The sequence below is a fragment of the Bos indicus genome, chromosome 7 (genome assembly GCF_029378745.1).
Source record: "Bos indicus isolate NIAB-ARS_2022 breed Sahiwal x Tharparkar chromosome 7, NIAB-ARS_B.indTharparkar_mat_pri_1.0, whole genome shotgun sequence".
NCBI classification, from domain to species: Eukaryota; Metazoa; Chordata; class Mammalia; order Artiodactyla; family Bovidae; genus Bos; species Bos indicus.
In genome coordinates this window covers 94,673,085-94,691,646 of record NC_091766.1, presented here as the reverse complement: position 1 = coordinate 94,691,646, position 18,562 = coordinate 94,673,085, and the positions used below count along the sequence as shown (strand labels likewise).

The following is an 18,562-nucleotide window of genomic DNA, read 5'->3' as shown; positions in this document are numbered from 1 at the left end:
TAGGATACGGGCCCTAGATAGTTCAAGTACGTATCAAAGGAATGATGTCATTAAGCCCAGGTTCTTGCATCTCCCCATACATAGGCCACCTCACCTGTCTCCTGAGAAACCTGTATGCAGGTCAAGAAGCAATGGTTAGAATCAAACATGAAACAACAAACTGGTTCAAAATTGGGAAAGGAGTGTGTCAAGGCTGTATATTGTCACCCTCCTTATTTACTTATATGCGGAGTACACCATGTGAAATGCTGGGCTGGTTGATGCACAAGCTAGAATCAAGGTTGCCAGGAGAAATATTAACAACCTCAGATATGCAGATGATACCACTCTAGTGGCAGAAAACAAAGAGAAATTAAAAGAGCCTCTTGATGAATGTGAAAGAGGAGAGTGAAAAAGCTGGTTTAAAACTCAGCATTCAAAAAATGAAGATCATGGTATCTGGTTCCATCACTTCAAGGCCAATGGATGAGGAAAAAGAAACAGTGACAGACTTTATTTTCTTGGGCTCCAAAATCATTGGGGATAGTGACTGCACCCATGAAATTAAAAGATGCTTGCTCCTTAGAAGAAAAGTTATGACAAACCTAGATAGCATTTTAAAAAGTAGACAAAGGTCCATATAGTCAAAGCTATGGTTTTTCCAGTAGTCATGTACAGATGTGAGAGTTGGACCATAAAGAAGGCTGAGTGCCAAAGAAGTGATGCTTTCGAATTGTGATGCTGGAGAAGACTCTTGAGAGTCCCTGGGACTGCAAGGAGATCAAACCAGTCCATCCTAAAGGACATCCACTCTGAATATTCGTTGGAAGGACTGATGCTGAAACTGAAGCTCCAATACTTTGGCCACTTGATATGAATAATTGACTCATTTGAAAAGTCCTTGATGCTGGGAAAGACTGAGGGCAGGAGGAGAAGGGGGTGACAGAGGATGATACGGTTGGATGGCATCACCGATTCAATGGACATGAGTTTGAGCAACCTCTGGGAGATAGTGACAGACAGGGAAGCCTGGTGTGCTGTAATCAGTGGGGTTGCAGAGTTGGACACGACTGAGCAACTGAACAACAACAACAGTACATAGACAAGTGCTAAATTTATTAACTTAGAATGTTGTTTTTCTCTAATTAACATGTTCCTACTGCCTGCTTTTTTGTTGCAAAAACTCCTATATAACCTGGCTCTTCCCTTATCTCTTTGGGGCAGTCTCTCCTTCAGAGCTATCTGAGAGGCTGCTTGCTGGGCTTAGGTCCTCAGCAAGTCTGCCAATAAAATATAATTCTCAACTTCTAGGCTGTGCTTTTTTTTTTTTTTTTTCCCAGTAAACAGGTCTTTACAAAGTGAGAAACCAGTGGAAGGTTTGAGTATCCATCAGTGTGATCTGCTCTATCTTAACAGAATCACTCTGACTGCTATGTTGAGAAGAGACTGAGGAAAGCCAAGGGCAGGCTCAGGGAGACCTCCTAGGAGGCTATTGCAAAACTCCAAAACAACAGATGGTGGTGAACCAGAAGAGGGTGGTAGCAGTAAAAGATGAAGCCAGAAGATTGTCCTCAATCCAGCTATTGATGAGTGTCAGGTCCTCTCAGACTCTGGCACTAGATGATTTGTCTTGGTTTTGCAAGTTTTTCTTTTTCTTTTTTTGCTTTCTTGGTTGGTAAGATACCATTTTGGATTAGATACAGTCCTAAAACATAATTTTACCTAATTATGATCCTATGTTGGTGGTGGTTTAGTCACTAAGTTGTGTCTGACCCTTGTGACCCCATGTAGTTCATCAGGTCCCTCTGTGCGTGGGATTTCTCAGGCAAGAATACTGGAGTGGTTGCCATTTTCTTCTCTGGGATCTTCCCAACCCAGGGGTCGAACTTGGGTCTCCTACATTGCAGGCAGTTTCCTGCATTGAAAGCAGATTCTTTACCAACTGAGCCACCAGAGAAGCTGTATTGAATATGATTATAACATTGTAGATGCTTGGTAAATTCTAACAGTGAATGCATCTTAAAGGGTTTGAATAGAATGAGGTGGATTATATTTATCTTTATATGCCCATGTTTTCAGAATCACATTTCTACTATTATTGCTTTATTTTTCCCTATAATAACATATATACTACACGTTAGATATTTTTATATCCCTTAGGTTCCATTAGGAGATAGGAGGTAGATTTGTATATTTTAATTTTAACCTCAATAATCTAGTACTGAAATCTTTCTCTTAATAGTTTTACTTCAGAATACATCTGAAGTGAAATTTATTTCTGAGAAATTCATACATAAATGCAAAGATAAGCTCATACAAATTCACTGAAGAACAATAAACAAAGGAGATGAACTGGCTCATGAAGAAAACTTCTAAGACAGTTTGAAAAGGGAAGTTAGGTTAAAAATAAAAAGAAATTAGGTAAAATTGTTATTTGCAGATAGACTTTTTACCTGAAGAATATACGATACCAACTGGAAAACTACTGGTACAAAAATATATTGTATTGTTGGCATAAAGTAAATATATAGACATAGAGTTTGCATATATAAATAACTGGTTAGAAGCATCTATTTAAAATATCACAGATGATAAAATACCATCAAATGATAAAATAGCTAGGAATAAAGTCACCTCTGGCTACACATTAGGGTCATCTGCTGGGCGGCTTAACAGACAAAACAGCAGCAAGAACAAAACCACCCAGGTGCCATCCTGGAATTCTAATCCCACTGCTGTGGGATGGGGTCTGAGTGAAGCCGTTTCAGTCATGTCTGACTCTTTGCGGCTCCATGGACTATAGCCAGCCAGGTTCCTCTGTCCATGGGATTCTCCATGCAAGAATACTGGAGTGGGTTGCCACGTCCTTCTCCAGGGGAACTTCCCAACCCAGGGATTGAACCCATGTCTCTTATGTCTCCTGCGTTGGCAGGCAGGGTCTCTACTAGTAGTGCCACCTGGGAAGCACAGGGATGAGGCCTAGGTGGCATTTTTTAAAGGTCCTTACTTTCTAAAAATGTCTATGAAGAAACTGATTACATGAAGAAAACTTAGAATACTATTGAGTGATATAAAGAAATCTTAAAGGGGAAAGTATACTATATTCTTTAGAATAACTGAATATCATAAAAAATTCAGTTCTAATTTAGGCTATACACTTAATATGATATCATAAAAAGACTACCAAGATTTTCATTTTTGGAACTAGACAGGTTGATTCTAGATTTATATGAGAAAAATAAATAAGTAAGAATAGCCCGGACAATTCTGAAAAAGAAAACTGATTCACAGGAAACAGTCCTACCAGATATTGCCTACCCCACTTATAAACAAAATAGAATGGTCCACTGCAAAGTAAGAAATGTTTTGAAAGGACCCAAATGTCAGTGTGACTTGAATATAATAAAAATGTCATTTCAGATCAATAGACGAAAAGATCATTTATTCAATAAAAGTTGTTATATAGCAAAGTGGCATTTTCTAACTGATGGAATAAATATTACTTTTCTCAGTAAGAGGTCAATTGGGTGGTCATCTTAAAAAACACAAGCTAAAGTTAGATCTCTAATATGTAATACATTCCTATGGGTTAAAAACCTAAGAGTGAAAAATAAAACTCTAAATGAAGATAGGTAGGAAAAGCCAGTCTAAATATGACACAAAATCCCAAAGCCATAAAAGCAAGGATTCATAAATCGGACTGCATGAAAATACCAATTTCTACATGTCAACAAACACTAGGGCACTAGTCAAAATACAAATTATGAAAAGGAAAAAGATATTTGCAGCTTCTCTAACAGACAGAGAGCTAATATCTAAAGTATGTAATAAAAAAGACAAATACCCAACAGAAACTAGGCAAAGTATAGAAATAGAAAAGGTCATAGTAAAGAAAATTCCAATGGCTATTAAACATATGAAAATATGATCTACTTTACACATAGTGAGGAAAATAACAATAAGATATCTTCTATCTGCCCAATTGGCAATAAATGTGAGGACACATGTTTCTAGTAGGAGTATAAATTGATATAATGCTTGTAGGGATAATATAGTAGTGTCTAGAGTGATTTTGCTAGATACAGTCTTGCCCCAGCGATTTCACTTCTAGGTGTCTTTGTTAAAGTGAAGAAAAAGAGAGCAAGCTGTGGAACATTTTGCATGGTATGCTGCCATTTGTTGGGGGTGGAGGAGTGCTGTCTCTCAAAGGATACATAGGAAGGTTGTTACAGCAGTTGTCTCCAAAAAGGGGAACTGGATGGTTGAGGGATTGGAAAAGAAAAGAGGCTTCACACTCATTGTTAACCCTTTAGTACCTTTTTGAAATTTATACCTTGTGCATATATTTTGCCTATTTAAAAAAATAAAATCAGCCATATCCATGGTCTGTGTCCCATAAAATACTCCAAATTCTCCCATCAAATACATTCAAATGACCTATGTCCAATCAGATAAAAATAACTCATCAGACACCATCAGATACTCAAAAGTAACTATTTTATGGTTCATAAGTAATAATTTTAATAATTGTTACAATATTCTATATTCCATAATATTCAGAGGAACACAACTTTATGTTCTAATATTTGTTTCCATCCTTTTAATACTCCCATTAAGTTGTTAGAAGTTGCTAAGAATAAGGTCTTGATAGTAATCATTTGGCACCCCACTCCAGTACTCTTGCCTGGAAAATTCCATGGACGGAGGAGCCTGGTGGGCTGCAGTCCATGGGGTCGCTAAGAGTCGGACGCAACTGAGCGACTTCACTTTCACTTTTCACTTTCATGCCTTGGAGAAGGAAATGGCAACCCACTCCAGTGTTCTTGCCTGGAGAATCCCAGGGACGGGGGAGCCTGGTGGGCTGCCATCTATGGGGTCGCACAGAGTTGGACACGACTGAAGCGAGTTAGCAGCAGCAGTAGAAGTAATCGTTTTGAAAATATATTATTTTATAATGATTGGTATCTTATTTTAAAAGAGTACATTCTTTAATTTAAAATCAGTAATTATTAAAACTGACATTTAAAATGCATAATGAATCATGATTTTATAACATATTTCTATATAGCTCTAAAACATTCTTTTCTTTTTTTTTTTTCAAATTGTTTTTGCATCAGAGTGGGATTTAAGCCACTGATCGATGGCATTTTCATACTTCTTTGGTTTTTTCAGCCAGTCCTGGTGCCACCTAAGGTTTGCTATGACATTTGAATAGTTTTGCCCTATACTTTGTTTCCACTTGATAAACTGCTCTTTATTGTACTGGTGGACAGAAGCAGAAACCTTAGGGTAGTTAATAATGGAACGAAGCTTCTGATCCAACGAAGAAGTAACTTCTGGAAACTTTGCAGCAATATTTGTTAATTCATCTGGATCTGAAGAAAGATCTGAAAGAAAAAAAAATTGAATAACTGTCAAAACAGTTACCTGCTTAAAAAACATTTTTTAGAATGTCATTACTCTGTAACGGATAATGCAGTATAGTTTATTTTTCTTTTCAGTTCTTCTTAGTGTAGTAAGCTGAAGGGTGGTATAAATGGAAACTTAATATACCAAGAGTTAAACACCTTTCTAAACGTAGGTCTCTTCCTTCTTATCATTATCCTTCTATCACATTTTCCCCTTTATCTATTCTTAGATGGCAGAAACAGTCAAACTAGTAGGCTGGCTTAGCCTCAGTGCTTTCTGTTTTTGATACTTTGCTTACTTTGACGTGCAAAAAATATATATATTAATGCTTATATTGTTACATTTCAACAGGCCCAAATGTTCCAGCTGTAGAATTCTTTATATAGCCAAGTCATTTTCTTGCAACTTCCCTTACTCCTAGGTTTTCTGTTTGCTTTTAAATACATTTGCAACCCGTGCTTGGATTTTTGAAAATTACATTCAGTGATACTATTTGAGCAAATAGGCATGGAAATAAGAACTCTCAATCACTACCATCGAGAAAATAATGATAAACATTTCAGATAACATAAACACTCCTTTGACCTACAATGTAGGAAGACAGAGGATATAACTAGAATGCCAACCTAGTTGGAAAAATAGCAAATTGAAGCTCTTATGACAATTTGCCTGAGACAGTAAATGAACAATGAGTGCACAGTGAGGGAAAAATCCCTCCAGGCTTATTTGAGTGCATTAGCCAGAAGATTGCTGATGACACGCATGATTTTGCTGGGTGATTTCAGATGGCACCTCTCTGAGAAAGGGAAGCCAGTGAATAAACCCTAGAGAATATAGGAAAGGCAGGCTCCCTCACTGATTCTTTTCAGTCACATCTGCTTTTTGCAGAACATAAACAATGAATGAACAAGAGATGCCCATTACTCAACAGAATGAAAACCTAAGTACATTTTTGAAGCCAAGAATCTCCTCCTTTTAGAGTTAAGGACGGGTCGATCAATTCAGCCTATAAAGAATTATTTTGAATTAATAATTTTGGCATTTATAACTGGGAAAAAACTTAGGGAGAAAGGAATATTAAAAATAGCTTTAGCACATTTTATGTGCAAAAAGGTGTCAAAGAATAAGTAAAACCATAAATCTAATAATGCTGCTTGAAAACAAATTCAGAATAGTGATTCTACCACGTTTTTGTAGGGGAGAAGGAGCATAAATTTTGGAGTCAGACGTGGGTTGAAATCCCAAGCTTTTCCACTTCTTAGCTATGAGACTTTGCATAGGTATCTGAACCCTAGTCTTCTCTATAAAATAAGGATGATAATATCATCTTGGAGGGGATTCCCCAATGGCTCAGCAGGTAAAGAATCCATCTGCGATGCAGGAGATGCAGGTTCAATTCCTGGGTTGGGAAGATCCCCCAGAAGAGGTCATGGTAACCCACTGCAGTATTCTTGTCGGGAAAATCCCCTGGACAGATGAGCCTGGCGGGCTACGGTGCATGGGTTGCAAAGAGTCAGACACAATTGAAGCGACTGAGCACACAGCACATCATCTTGCAGGGCTGAGGGGAATGTTAAATAATAAATGTAGGATGTCAGCCTCCATAAGATAGGAGTTAATCTTCCAGAACAACTAAATCTGAGGTACAATGAGAGGGCGCTGACTACTGATTGGGGAAGATAACCATGAATATCAGAAGACACCTTGATCAGAGAATACAGCCGTGTCAGTCTTGAGACCCAGATCAAAAGCCTTAGGGCACTTGCTTTGGAATTCAGATGCTGATTTTCAAAGAAGCGGCTTCTCTCCAGGGCAACATTTTGTAAATTGACCCAGTGTGAGAAACTGCAGGTATTTATTTACTTTAACAAAGATTTGGTTCAGTTGCTCAGTCAAGTCAGACTCTTTGAGACCCCATGGACTGCAGCACGCCAGACTTCCCTGCCCATCACCAACTCCCGGAGCTTACTCAAATTCATGTCCATCAAGTCGGTGATGCCATCCAACCATCTGAAAAAAGATTATTGGCTCCCTTGAGCAAATACTGTATAGGTCAACTCATTAAAAATAATCTCTACCTAAAAAATAATAGCAAACTTACCGAAGAGTTGAGGCAATACTGAAGCACCATCAGAGTAGGCTATATACTTCCATTGGTTAGTTCGAAGCATGTAGGTGGAAGCATTTACATTGCATCCATGGAATTCACTCAGAATCCATGGTGGGTGTAGGTTTTTAAATTTTTGTTCATTCTTAAACATTTCTGACGATGATGGCAGCAGAGAGTATCCGCTCAGGTTCTGAGGCAGAGGAATTCCAGCAATATCTACATGACAAAAATAAGACTTTTTTTTTTTTTAAATTGCATCCCGTAGCATGCGGGATGATCCCTGACCAGGGGGTGGAACCTGTGTCCCCTGCATTGGAGTCATGGAGTCTTAACCACTGGGCTGCCAGGGAAGTCACAAAATAACACAGGATTTTAAAATAAGTCATTCTTTCATTCGTTGAACGTTGATAAATGACATCATTAAAGGTCACAGAGACTAGAGATTATATATAGATTTTGTAAATTGCCTAGACTCAAATGCTTACTTCCCAGCCTTGTGACTTTGGGCATGTTGTTAACCATTTGAACCTCAGTTTCTTCATCTGTAAAAGGGAAATAATAATAGTGCCTGTATTTCACAGATCTATTTTAGGTTTAAATCTGATAACTTACGTAAAATTCTGAGAATAGTGCCTGACACATAGGAAACCCTCAATAAATATTAGTTAATATCATAAGTCCTTCATTTCTGAATGATTAAGAGATCACAGGTATCTCTCAGATTTGTTCCACAGAATATTAACAAAATGTATATAAGAAAGGAGTCTAGTAGTTACATATGTTTGCCAACAATGGTTAAAATTAAATATATAATTTTTTTGTAGATGTAAATTTATTGCTGATATGTATCATAAATCTTCAAGGTATATAGTGTGCCATGTATCCCAAAGTTATCTGATGACAGAATTTCTGTTTATTCCTAAGTAGCATCTTGAGGGACTAATATTTTGCAGAACATATGTTGGGAAATCCTGGATCATACTGATTTAGAGAAAAATAATCTATTTTTTCCGTATCAAATATAGATACAAAAAACAAAGCATAAGAAATGTCTAACTTAAAAAAGAGGCTGCTGCTGCTGCTGCTGAGTCACTTCAGTTGTGTCCGACTCTGTGCGACCCCACAGACGACAGCCCACCAGGCTCCACTGTCCCTGGGATTCTCCAGGCAAGAACACTGGAGTGGGTTGCCATTTCCTTCTCCAATGCATGAAAGTGAAAAGTGAAAGTGAAGTCGCTCAGTTGTGTCCAACCCTCAGCGACACCACGGACTGCAGCCTTGCAGGCTCCTCCATCCATGGGATTTTCCATTTGCTTGGAATTCAAGCTATCTTTTTCCTATAGAAAAATAGGGAATTCACTGGCAGTCCAGTGGTTAGGACTCTTGTGATTTCACTGCCATGTACCCAGGTTCAATCCCTGGAAGGAAAACTAAGATCTTGCAAGCCATGAGAAAAAAAAAAAAATACTGTTAATTATGGCTGGGGACTTGGGGTAGTTCCAAAAGGAATCTGCAGTTGCCTCCCCCACAGTTTCTCTGGTTTCAATGTTCCATGTTTTTAGAAACATTAATTTAGAAATAATTTCCAATGAAAAATAGAAAGTAATATATCTGCAATGCTAGAAATTAAACAAAATTGAATAATAAAATTATTTTAGCTTGACTGTACATATTTAAGCGAGCTTCCCAGATGGCTCAGTGGTAAGGAATTCACCTGTCAATGCAGGAGACCCAGGTTTGATCCCTGGGTTGGGAAAATCTCCTGGAGAGGGAAATGGCAAGCCAATCCAGTATTCTTGGGTGGAAAATTCCATGGACAGAGGAGCCTGGTGGGCCACAGTCCATGGGGTTGCAAAGAGTTGGCCACAACTGAGCCCACACATAAAGGTATGTGAGGAAACAGATTAATTAAAAGAGAATAAGGAAGTAGACAAAGGCCTCTAATATAAATCTTCTAAAGGGACTTGTTTTACATATGAAAGTGAAGTCGCTCAGTTGTGTCCGACTCTTTGCGACCCCATGGACGGTAGCCTACCAAGCTCTGCAGTCCATGGGATTTTCCAGGCAAGAATACTGTAGTGGGCTGCCACTTCCTTCTCCCAGGGGATCTTCCCAACCCAGGGCTCGAACCCGGGTCTCCCGCATTGTAGACAGACGCTTTACCGTCTGAGCCACTATAACTTAATTAAAAAAACTGTATCTTTCATTTCCTTGGAAGGGGCATATTACAAGTCCTAATCTTCTGCCAACCATCCATCATCAGGGACTTTTTTGAGAAAGAATGACAAGTAAAGAAAGGAAGAGAAATATTTGAGATAACTGGTTAATAACAAAAGAAGAAGAAAGAGCAAAGATGTTAGAGAGAGAAAATGCACAAGATGCACAAGAGAAAAGATAGCCCAGGACTTCCCCGGAGGTCCCACGGTTAAAAATCTGTCTGCCAACCAGGGGATCTGCATTGCTTCCCGGGTAGGGGAAGATTCCATGTGCCACGTGGCAACTGAGCCCCTGTGCCACAACTACTAAGCCCGCATTCTAGAGTCTGTTCCCCGCAACAAGAGAAGCCAAGGCAATGAGAAACCCACGTGCTCACTGCAATTAGAGAGTAGCCCCTGCTCGCCGCAACCAGAGAAGGCCCTGCACAGCAACGAAGACCCAGTGAGGCCAAACTTAATTAAATCATTAAAAAAATAATAATAATTTAAAAACTAACAGGATGGCCCAAGATGAAACTAACTGAGCTGCAAGACAGTAGGCCACTTCCTGTAAGGGTTACTGTAAGAAGGGGAGAAGGAAATGGCACCCCACTCCAGGATTCTTGCCTGGAAAATCCCATGGACGGAGGAGCCTGGGGGGCTACTGTCCATGGGGTCACAAAGAGTCGGACACGACTGAGTGACCTCACTTTCACTGTAAGAAGAAAGTGGCCCGGGAACAGGCTGGGTCAGGCTGGTCAGTGTGCCAGCCATCAGCGGGCACCACTGGGAGGCAGAGGAAGGGAGAGGAGGGCTTTGGAGACGGCTGGAAAGCAGGGGCCAACTGGTATACACCCATGACTGGGGAGTTTCCTGTATTTAGCATCTTAGTCAACTTTATACTTAGAAATGCCTTATTTCAGGTCTAATCTTAGCCTAATTTACTAAAGAAACTTGTTAGACTAAAGAAAATTTAAATAATGCTCTTGTGTTTATTTGTGTTAAGCTGGGATAAGAATCCATTTAAGTATATATATATATATATATATATATATATATATTATTTTTTTTTTTTTTCCCATTCATCTAACAGGCTAGTTGCTATTCCAGATGTAGGGAAACAACAGTGGACAAGACAGGTAAGCTCTCTCAGACTCTAAGAGCTTACATTCTAATGTAGGGAGACAGATAAATCTGCTAGGTGGTAATCAGTGCAACGAAGAAAAATAAAGCAGTGTACAAGGGCTAGAGAGTGATGGCAGGAATGTGTGTGCGCACCGTGTTATACAGGATGGTCAGGGGAGGCCTCTCTGATGAGGAGAAAGGGCTGCGGAGAGCCCAGCAGATCTCTGGAAGTGGAGAGGAAGGGCATTCACCCAGGGAACAGCACTTGTAAACACTGAGGCAGGAAGCTGCTTCATTCCATCTGCTCCCCAAACACTAAGGAGTCCGGCATGGCTGGAGCAGAGTACGTGACGGTAGAGTTGTTTGAGATGAGTTGGGGGAGGAAGAAATCACGCTGGACTCACAGGTCTAATCAAAGATTCTGGATTTTACTCTAAATGATTTTGAACAGAATCATGTCATGGTTTAGATGGTAACTACTGCATGGTGATGCAGGAGATGTGGGTTCGACCCCTGGGTCAGGAAGATCCCCTGGAGGAGGAAATGGCAAACTCACTCCAGTATTCTCACCTGGAGAATCCCATAGACAGAGGAGCCTGGCGGGCTGCAGCCCATGGGGTCACAAAGAGTCAGACACAGCTTGGTGACATTAATATAAAAATATTAAAAAACATAAAATATTAAATAATATAAAAATATTAATGTTAATAATATCTCACATTTAACCATTTACCATTTTCCAGTCATTGTTCTAGGCTATGGAACAGTCACTGTTATTTCCATTTTATTGATAAGAAAACTGAAGACCAGACATGTTAAGTTTCTTTCTCAAGGGTATACAGTTGGTAAATGCTGAAGGAGGTATTTGAATTTAGGCAGTCTGACTCTAGGATCTCTGGAGTCTTCAATACTGCTCCACAAGCCTGGATCTACTGTAGTTATTCAACTTTACAGTATTTTTCAGCCAATTAAAAACAAAATAATCTATGTAAAATGACCCTCCCAAACCTCCACTAAGATCCTGTAACAAGGAAGATTTTGCAATTTAAATCATTAGTATTGAAGCATTCTTTTAAACACAACTGCATTTTTATACAATTACATTTTCACAGTTTAAACATATCCCGAATTTATCCTTTATGTGAAAAGAAGGCAGGTATTTAAAAAAAGGCCAACTATTAAATGAAAAAAATTCACATGAAAATAAGTTTAAAAGAGAATGTCAAGACAATTTTAATTTAAAAATGATATTATTTCTAACTGAGCTAAAGGATGCTGATATTAGATTATTTCAGAAGAAAATATTTTGGGGAGTAATTATTTTAAAAAACTATTTTATTGAAGTATAGCTGACTTACAATGTTGTGTTAATTTCTGCTGTATAGCAAAGTGATTCTCTAATACATATACATACACATTCTTTTTCATATTCCTTTCCATTATGGTTTATCACAGGTTTGGGAGTACTTTTTAAAGCATAATCTCTGAATTAATGATATTAACTTTATTACAGTATAAAGAATTCCTGTTCAGAGAGATGGCACTTTTCTGCCAGTCCTAGAAAATGACAATGGGATAGGGCCTACAATGATACTTAGACTAAAAGAACTCTTCCTACTTTATCATCAAACATCATTTCATAGAAAATAATCACTCTTCCAAAATATCTTTAAAAACTCTTTATAGACACTTTATCAAAATCTGTATGTTTATTAAGCTTAGATAGAATACACTGTCTCATAGGTCTAAATTTAGAGTTATTAATCACTACTAAAAGTAGCTTTAAACTCTAAGTACTTTCATTTTAAAAGGCTGAATTAAACATCAGATTAAACCCAGACCATCAGAATTATCTTTGCCTTGTTGACTGGAAAGGCTGTTTAAACAAGGCAACAGATTCAGTTTATGCTAATCCTGGTTTAATTGTTAATAGTATTCTTTTACTCTAAAAAAATGTGCTGATTTGGACAATAAATTAGGTTGATACTTTATCTCAATAACCAACAAACCACACCAAAACAAAAAATTATTTATATACTTTAAAAGCCTACAGTTTTCTTTTCAATAATACAAGGGGGCCATTGTCATTTATCATTTCACTTTTTAAAATAAAATTGACTATTTTTTACCCAGTTCATCACTACTAGATATTCATACTGTTTCTAATTCTTTAATATAATGTAATATTATCCATGGAGATAAATCTTTGTGTGCATCTATAAGTTAATTTGGACATGGAACAATAGTCTGGTTCCAAATCAGGAAAGGAGTACGTCAAGGCTGTATATTGTCACCCTGCTTATTTAACTTATATGCAGAGTACATCATGAGAAATGCTGGACTGGATGAAGCACAAGCTGGAGTCAAGGTTTCCAGGAGAAATATCAATAACCTCAGATATGTAGGTGACACCACCCTTACAGCAGAAAGCAAAGAAGAACTAAAAAGACTCTTGATGAAAATGAAAGAGGAAAGTGAAAAAGTTGGCTTAAAAATCAACATTCAGAAAACTAAGATCATGGCATCTGGTCCCATCACTTCATGGCACATAGATGGGGAAACAGTGGAAACAGTAAGAGACTTTATATTTTTGGGCTCCAAAATCACTGCAGGTGGTGACTGCAGCCATGAAATTAAAAGACATTTGCTCCTTGGAAGAAAAGTTATGACCAACCTAGACAGCATATTAAAAAGCAGAAACATTACTTTGCCAACAAAGGTCTGTCTAGTCAAAGCCATGGTTTTTCCAGTAGTCATGTTTGGATGTGAGAGTTGGACCACAAAGAAAGCTGAGCACCAAAGAACTGATGTTTTTGAACTGTGGTGTTGGAGAAGACTCTTGAGAGTCTCTTGGACTGCAAGGGGATCCAACCAGTCCATCCTAAAGGAAATCAGTCCTGAATATTCATTGGAAGGACTGAGGCTGAAGCTGAAATTCCAATACATTGGCCACCTGATGTGAAGAAGTGACTCATTGGAAAAGACCCTGATGGTGGGAAAGATCGAAGGCAGGAGGAGAAGGGGATGACAGAGGATGAGATAATTGGATGGCATCACTGACTCAATGGACATGAGTTTGGGTAAACTCCGGGAGTTGGCGATGGACAGGGAGGCCTGGCGTGCTGTGGTTCATGGGGTCTCAAAGAGTCAGATACTACTGAGCAACTGAGCTGAACTGAATAGGTTAATTCCTAAAATTGGAATCTTCTAGGTCAAAATATATGCATATTTCTAAGTAATTTGGAACATAATGCCACATTTGCCTCCAGGAAATCTGTGCCAGTTTATACTCCCAGCAGCAGAACATGAGAAGGCATATTTCCAATATGAGCTTTTCTGCTTTTTAAAAGAATCTTTGCAAACTCTATGTGTGAAAGAAAAATGGTGTCTTCTTGTTTTAATATTTTTCTGACTACTGAGTTTGAAGCTCTAAAAATATATTGGCCATTTATATGTCTTCTATTGTGAATTGCTTATTTATATATTCTGGTCAATTTGCTTATAGGGTATGTCTCTTTTTCATAGACTTGTGAGAGTTCTATTAATATTAACCTTTTATCACTTATAAAAAGGTTAATTTTAGATAAATAATGTTACATGTTGTTTCCCAGCTCCAGCAAAGGTTCTTGGTTTTTTATTTTTTGGCCTTGATGTGTGGCACGTGTGGGATCTTAATTCCCGGACCAGGGATCAAACCTTCATCCCCTGCAGTGGAAGCACAGAGTCTTAATCAGTGGACCTCTAGGAAGTCCCCTAAGGCTCCCCCTTGCATCTTTCTGTTTCTACCTTATCTCTGATTAACATCTGGTTAATAGGATGCTTCAGTGTTTTACATAAAGTTCCATGCCTAGATATTCTCTTCATTCTCCTCCGCCAACCATATAACTGTAATTTTTTCCCTTTTCATAATAAAAATATTCGTTATGAAACACATTAAGCCTTGAAGATGTTAATTTTCTGTTTAAAACTGGAGAGACACTGATCTTTGGCTTTACTTACTTGAGTTGGGCAGGTCTGATCAACACACGATGTAAATGCTGTTAATACAATATATTCTGCTGGGAATGTGACTCAGAAGGAGTCTATTAACAAACTCCAAAGTTAAAAACAACAAAAACCTATGCAGACCTATGAGTTTTTTTAAAACTGTAATAACTGACCAATTATAGAAAAAAATCTACAATTTCAGGGAACTTATCATAATTTCCAGAAGGGTATGGAAGAAATGCAAAGGGGTTTCTGGGAATGTTTTGTTTGGCTAAAGAAATGCTCATTGTCATGTAACATAAAATAGGCAGGGATAGGAAGGTGTCCCCGTAGGTGGATAAAAGACAATTCCCTCATTCCAAACAACTTTATTTAGTATTTTCTTAAATAAACTGTTAAGATACATACATTGTGAAATCTTACAGTTTGCAGATGATTTTTAACTTTTATGAGGCTGGCAAGTAGTGATAATGGTGTATCAGACTTGTAGAGAAAATTTGCATTATAGGCAAATATAAAACAATATTCAAATAAAAATGATTTAAACAGTGCCTATTAATTAACTAACACATAAAGTGATAGAATGACTAGAAAGAGATGAGAACTCATCACAGACGGCTTCCTACAGATACTGGACTATTTAGCTGCTAAGTCAAAAAAGACAAAATGCCAAATATCACTATGAAATACATTGAGGGAAAACAGAAAGAATCATCCCAGCCTTTAACAGTCTTTTGCAGTTCTGATCACTGTACCTCAAGAAAGCAGAACAAGGGTAAAAGTTCAGCAAATTTGGGTGGGGAAAGTTCCATATGAGAAAAAACTAGGGGAGGAAACTAAGGAAATGCCACTGTAAAGAATCATTCACATAGCTACATCTTCATACAGCTACAAAGACGATAATAAGGGAGACACTTCAAATATACATAATCACACACACACATTTTTGGATGAAAAACAGAAGTGAGGAAAAGTAATAGGTATTGCCCGGAAATTGATGGAGCCAGCAAGTGGCAAAGATATGACTGTGTGATAATTGCTTTGGGACAAAAGGGAACCAGAAAATGATGAGTAAGAAACTGAAGAGATTAAAAATACACACCAGGCAAAAGAACAACAAAGAAGTGTGGTCAAATACGCAAGTGATGTGAAAGAGAAAAGAAGGGCACTGATTTTTTTTTTTTTTTTTAATTTGATCGTGAGGCTTGTGGGATTTTAGTTCCCCAGCTGAGGATTCAACCTGGGACCTTGGCAGTGACAGGGAGTGCAGAATCCTAACCACTGGACCACCAGGGAATTCCCGGCACTGATTTAAATGCACAGTAAAGAAATTTAAGACCCCGTAACAGTCTTTAATTAAATAAAGGTGAAGACTTTGTAGCAGAAAAAAAAAGGAGATAATAAGATTTTTCTTATTTAATTTCCAGATGTTTGTTTCACATTTTAATTTATACATATTAAACACATATATCTTATGCTATGCACATTTTTCTTTCACCAAAATCTATTTATAAATTGATGGTACTTTTTGCAATTGATGGTGCCTTAGACCAGGGTATTTGATGTTACTGAATTTAAGGGCCCCTAATCGGAGAAGGCAATGGCACCCCACTCCAGTACTCTTGCCTGGAAAATCCCATGGACAGAGGAGCCTGGTAGGCTGCAGTCCATGGAGTCGCTACGAGTCGGACCCGACTGAACGACTTCACTTTCACTTTTCGCTTTCATGCATTGGAGAAGGAAATGGCAACCCACTCTAATATTCCTGCCTGGAGAATCCTAGGGACAGGGGAGCCTGGTGGGCTGCCGTCTATGGGGTCACACAGAGTTGGACACGACTGAAGCAACTTAGCAGCTAAATTAGAAGCTAACAGTTCTATATAACTTCTTCTAAATTTATGATGGCTTTATTCTAGTATGTTTAACAAAAATTGCTCAATACCCACATCCAAATGTTGCTGTTCGAGACCTATGGTTATGCTTATAGACATTGAGAAGCTAGTAAAATAAGTCATACAGAACAATCTAAAGGTTCTGAGGAGAAATATGCACAGAGCATCAACATTAAGGGACATGTAACATTGTAAAAAATTAGTAGTTTCAAAGTAGATGGAATAATCCAGAAGGGAAATGCTTACATTTTAGGTAGGGGATGGTAGAGAATCAAATGATACACAAATCATATCTATAAAGTTATAGAAATGAAATCTTATTGGCTTACTTTATTGTCATATCCTGGTTGTGAATCTTTTGGAGGAAGAAGGACTAGAGGAAGTGAAGGCCAAAGGAACCTGAGGAATATTATCCTCATTTTTCAGATACAGATTTGACTCACAGTTAAATCAGTTGCTCAAAGTTATGAACAAGTCAGCAGGGGCCCCTAACCTATCTTGTTTATTCATTTCCCAGCATTATTACAAATAAATATTCACAGAATGGCATTACTTACCGAGCATAGTAGGGTAAATATCCACAAGAGAAACCACACTTGATACTTGTAGGTTGGCCTGAATTCCCGGCCCCATGATCAAGAGTGGGACATGGGAGCTAGCTTCGTACATACTCATCTTATAAAACTGTCGGTGTTCCATGGCCAGCTCCCCATGGTCTGAGGTGTATATGACGATAGTCTTCTGGAGAAGACCTAACTGGCGCAGAGCCAAAATGATTTCACCTGCAATATATATAGAAGTAAATCTTAATTAGCTTTTAGCTCACTTTTTTTCTATCATAATAAGCTCATAATGATTCTACCCTCTAAGAATTTGTCAGGATGTTTTTTAACATCTGAATGTTATCTACTGTTTTTCAATAAATAACTTATGCCAGATTTCATGTATCTGCTTCTCAGTGAATGGACTAGAGAGAGCAAGGAGAAAATGCAGTACCTAAGGATAAGTTCCTTTATTTGGAGGTCATCCTGGCTTGCTTTCTGTGTTTCTGTCAGGGAGTAGGGGAAAACATTACCTCCAGGGACTTGAATGAGAAAAGAAAGGCCTGAGTGGGTATCTGCACTGTGCATGTCTCAGGAAAGGATTGGTGTCACCATCCACCCACAACTGCTGCCCAATGGGAGGAGAAAAAAGGGGTCAGAACTCCTCCTCCTGATACCCTTTCTCTCAAATTCCCCATTACTAGATCATGCCCATGAAGCCGGCTGAGTCTTACAGAAATCCCACCTTTAAAAAAAAGGCTGGAAGAAGTACAGACGATATATGAATGTGACTTGGCAACTCTTGGACACTAAAATTCCTCTGACAAGTCCTGTCTCTAAGGGACATGAAACTTCCTCATTTTAATTAAGAGAACACAGTAAGACACAAGTCTAGAGAGAAGCATCATTTCTATTTTGGCAGCTCCTGAATCTGGCCTGCAGGGGTCTGTATTATTTAAAAAAAACAAAAAAACAAAAAACAAAAAAACCATAGGCAATTCTGAGGTCCAGTTGGATCTGAGACCCAGTCTCTGAGGAGTTATTTATGGGGTGCAGACCATCAGAATCTTTCAACTGGACAACTGTACTTGCTTCCTAATTGGTTTGCTTGCCTCCACTCCTTTTTCCCCTTCATAATAATCTTTCTAAAATATCTGATCATGTCACCCCAGCTTAAAACTTTTCCGTAGCTTCCCACTGTCTCACTCTTGTATAAGTTTAGCACCTTCAGCTAGCTGCCCCTTAAGCCTTTACTTTTCACAATCCTGAATGACTGACAACTCCCTGAATGAATAATAATCAGCTTGTACTTCCTTGCCTTTG

The 18,562-nt window shown here is 38.3% G+C and overlaps 1 protein-coding gene across 2 annotated transcripts in view; it reads right to left on the bottom strand.

The window, feature by feature from the left end:
* Positions 1-4,459: 4,459 nt before the first annotated feature.
* The window catches only part of ARSK (arylsulfatase family member K), a 55,463-nt gene continuing 41,360 nt past the window's right edge, over positions 4,460-18,562 (bottom strand). For both annotated transcript variants that reach the window (XM_019965434.2, XM_070794042.1), the window contains exons 6-8: positions 17,255-17,479; positions 7,490-7,714; positions 4,460-5,366 (exon numbers count right to left, since the gene is read on the bottom strand). In XM_019965434.2, coding sequence (XP_019820993.2) covers positions 5,077-5,366; positions 7,490-7,714; positions 17,255-17,479 — 740 coding nt within the window. In that variant the 3' untranslated portion in view covers positions 4,460-5,076. The remainder of the gene's footprint in view (positions 5,367-7,489; positions 7,715-17,254; positions 17,480-18,562) is intronic.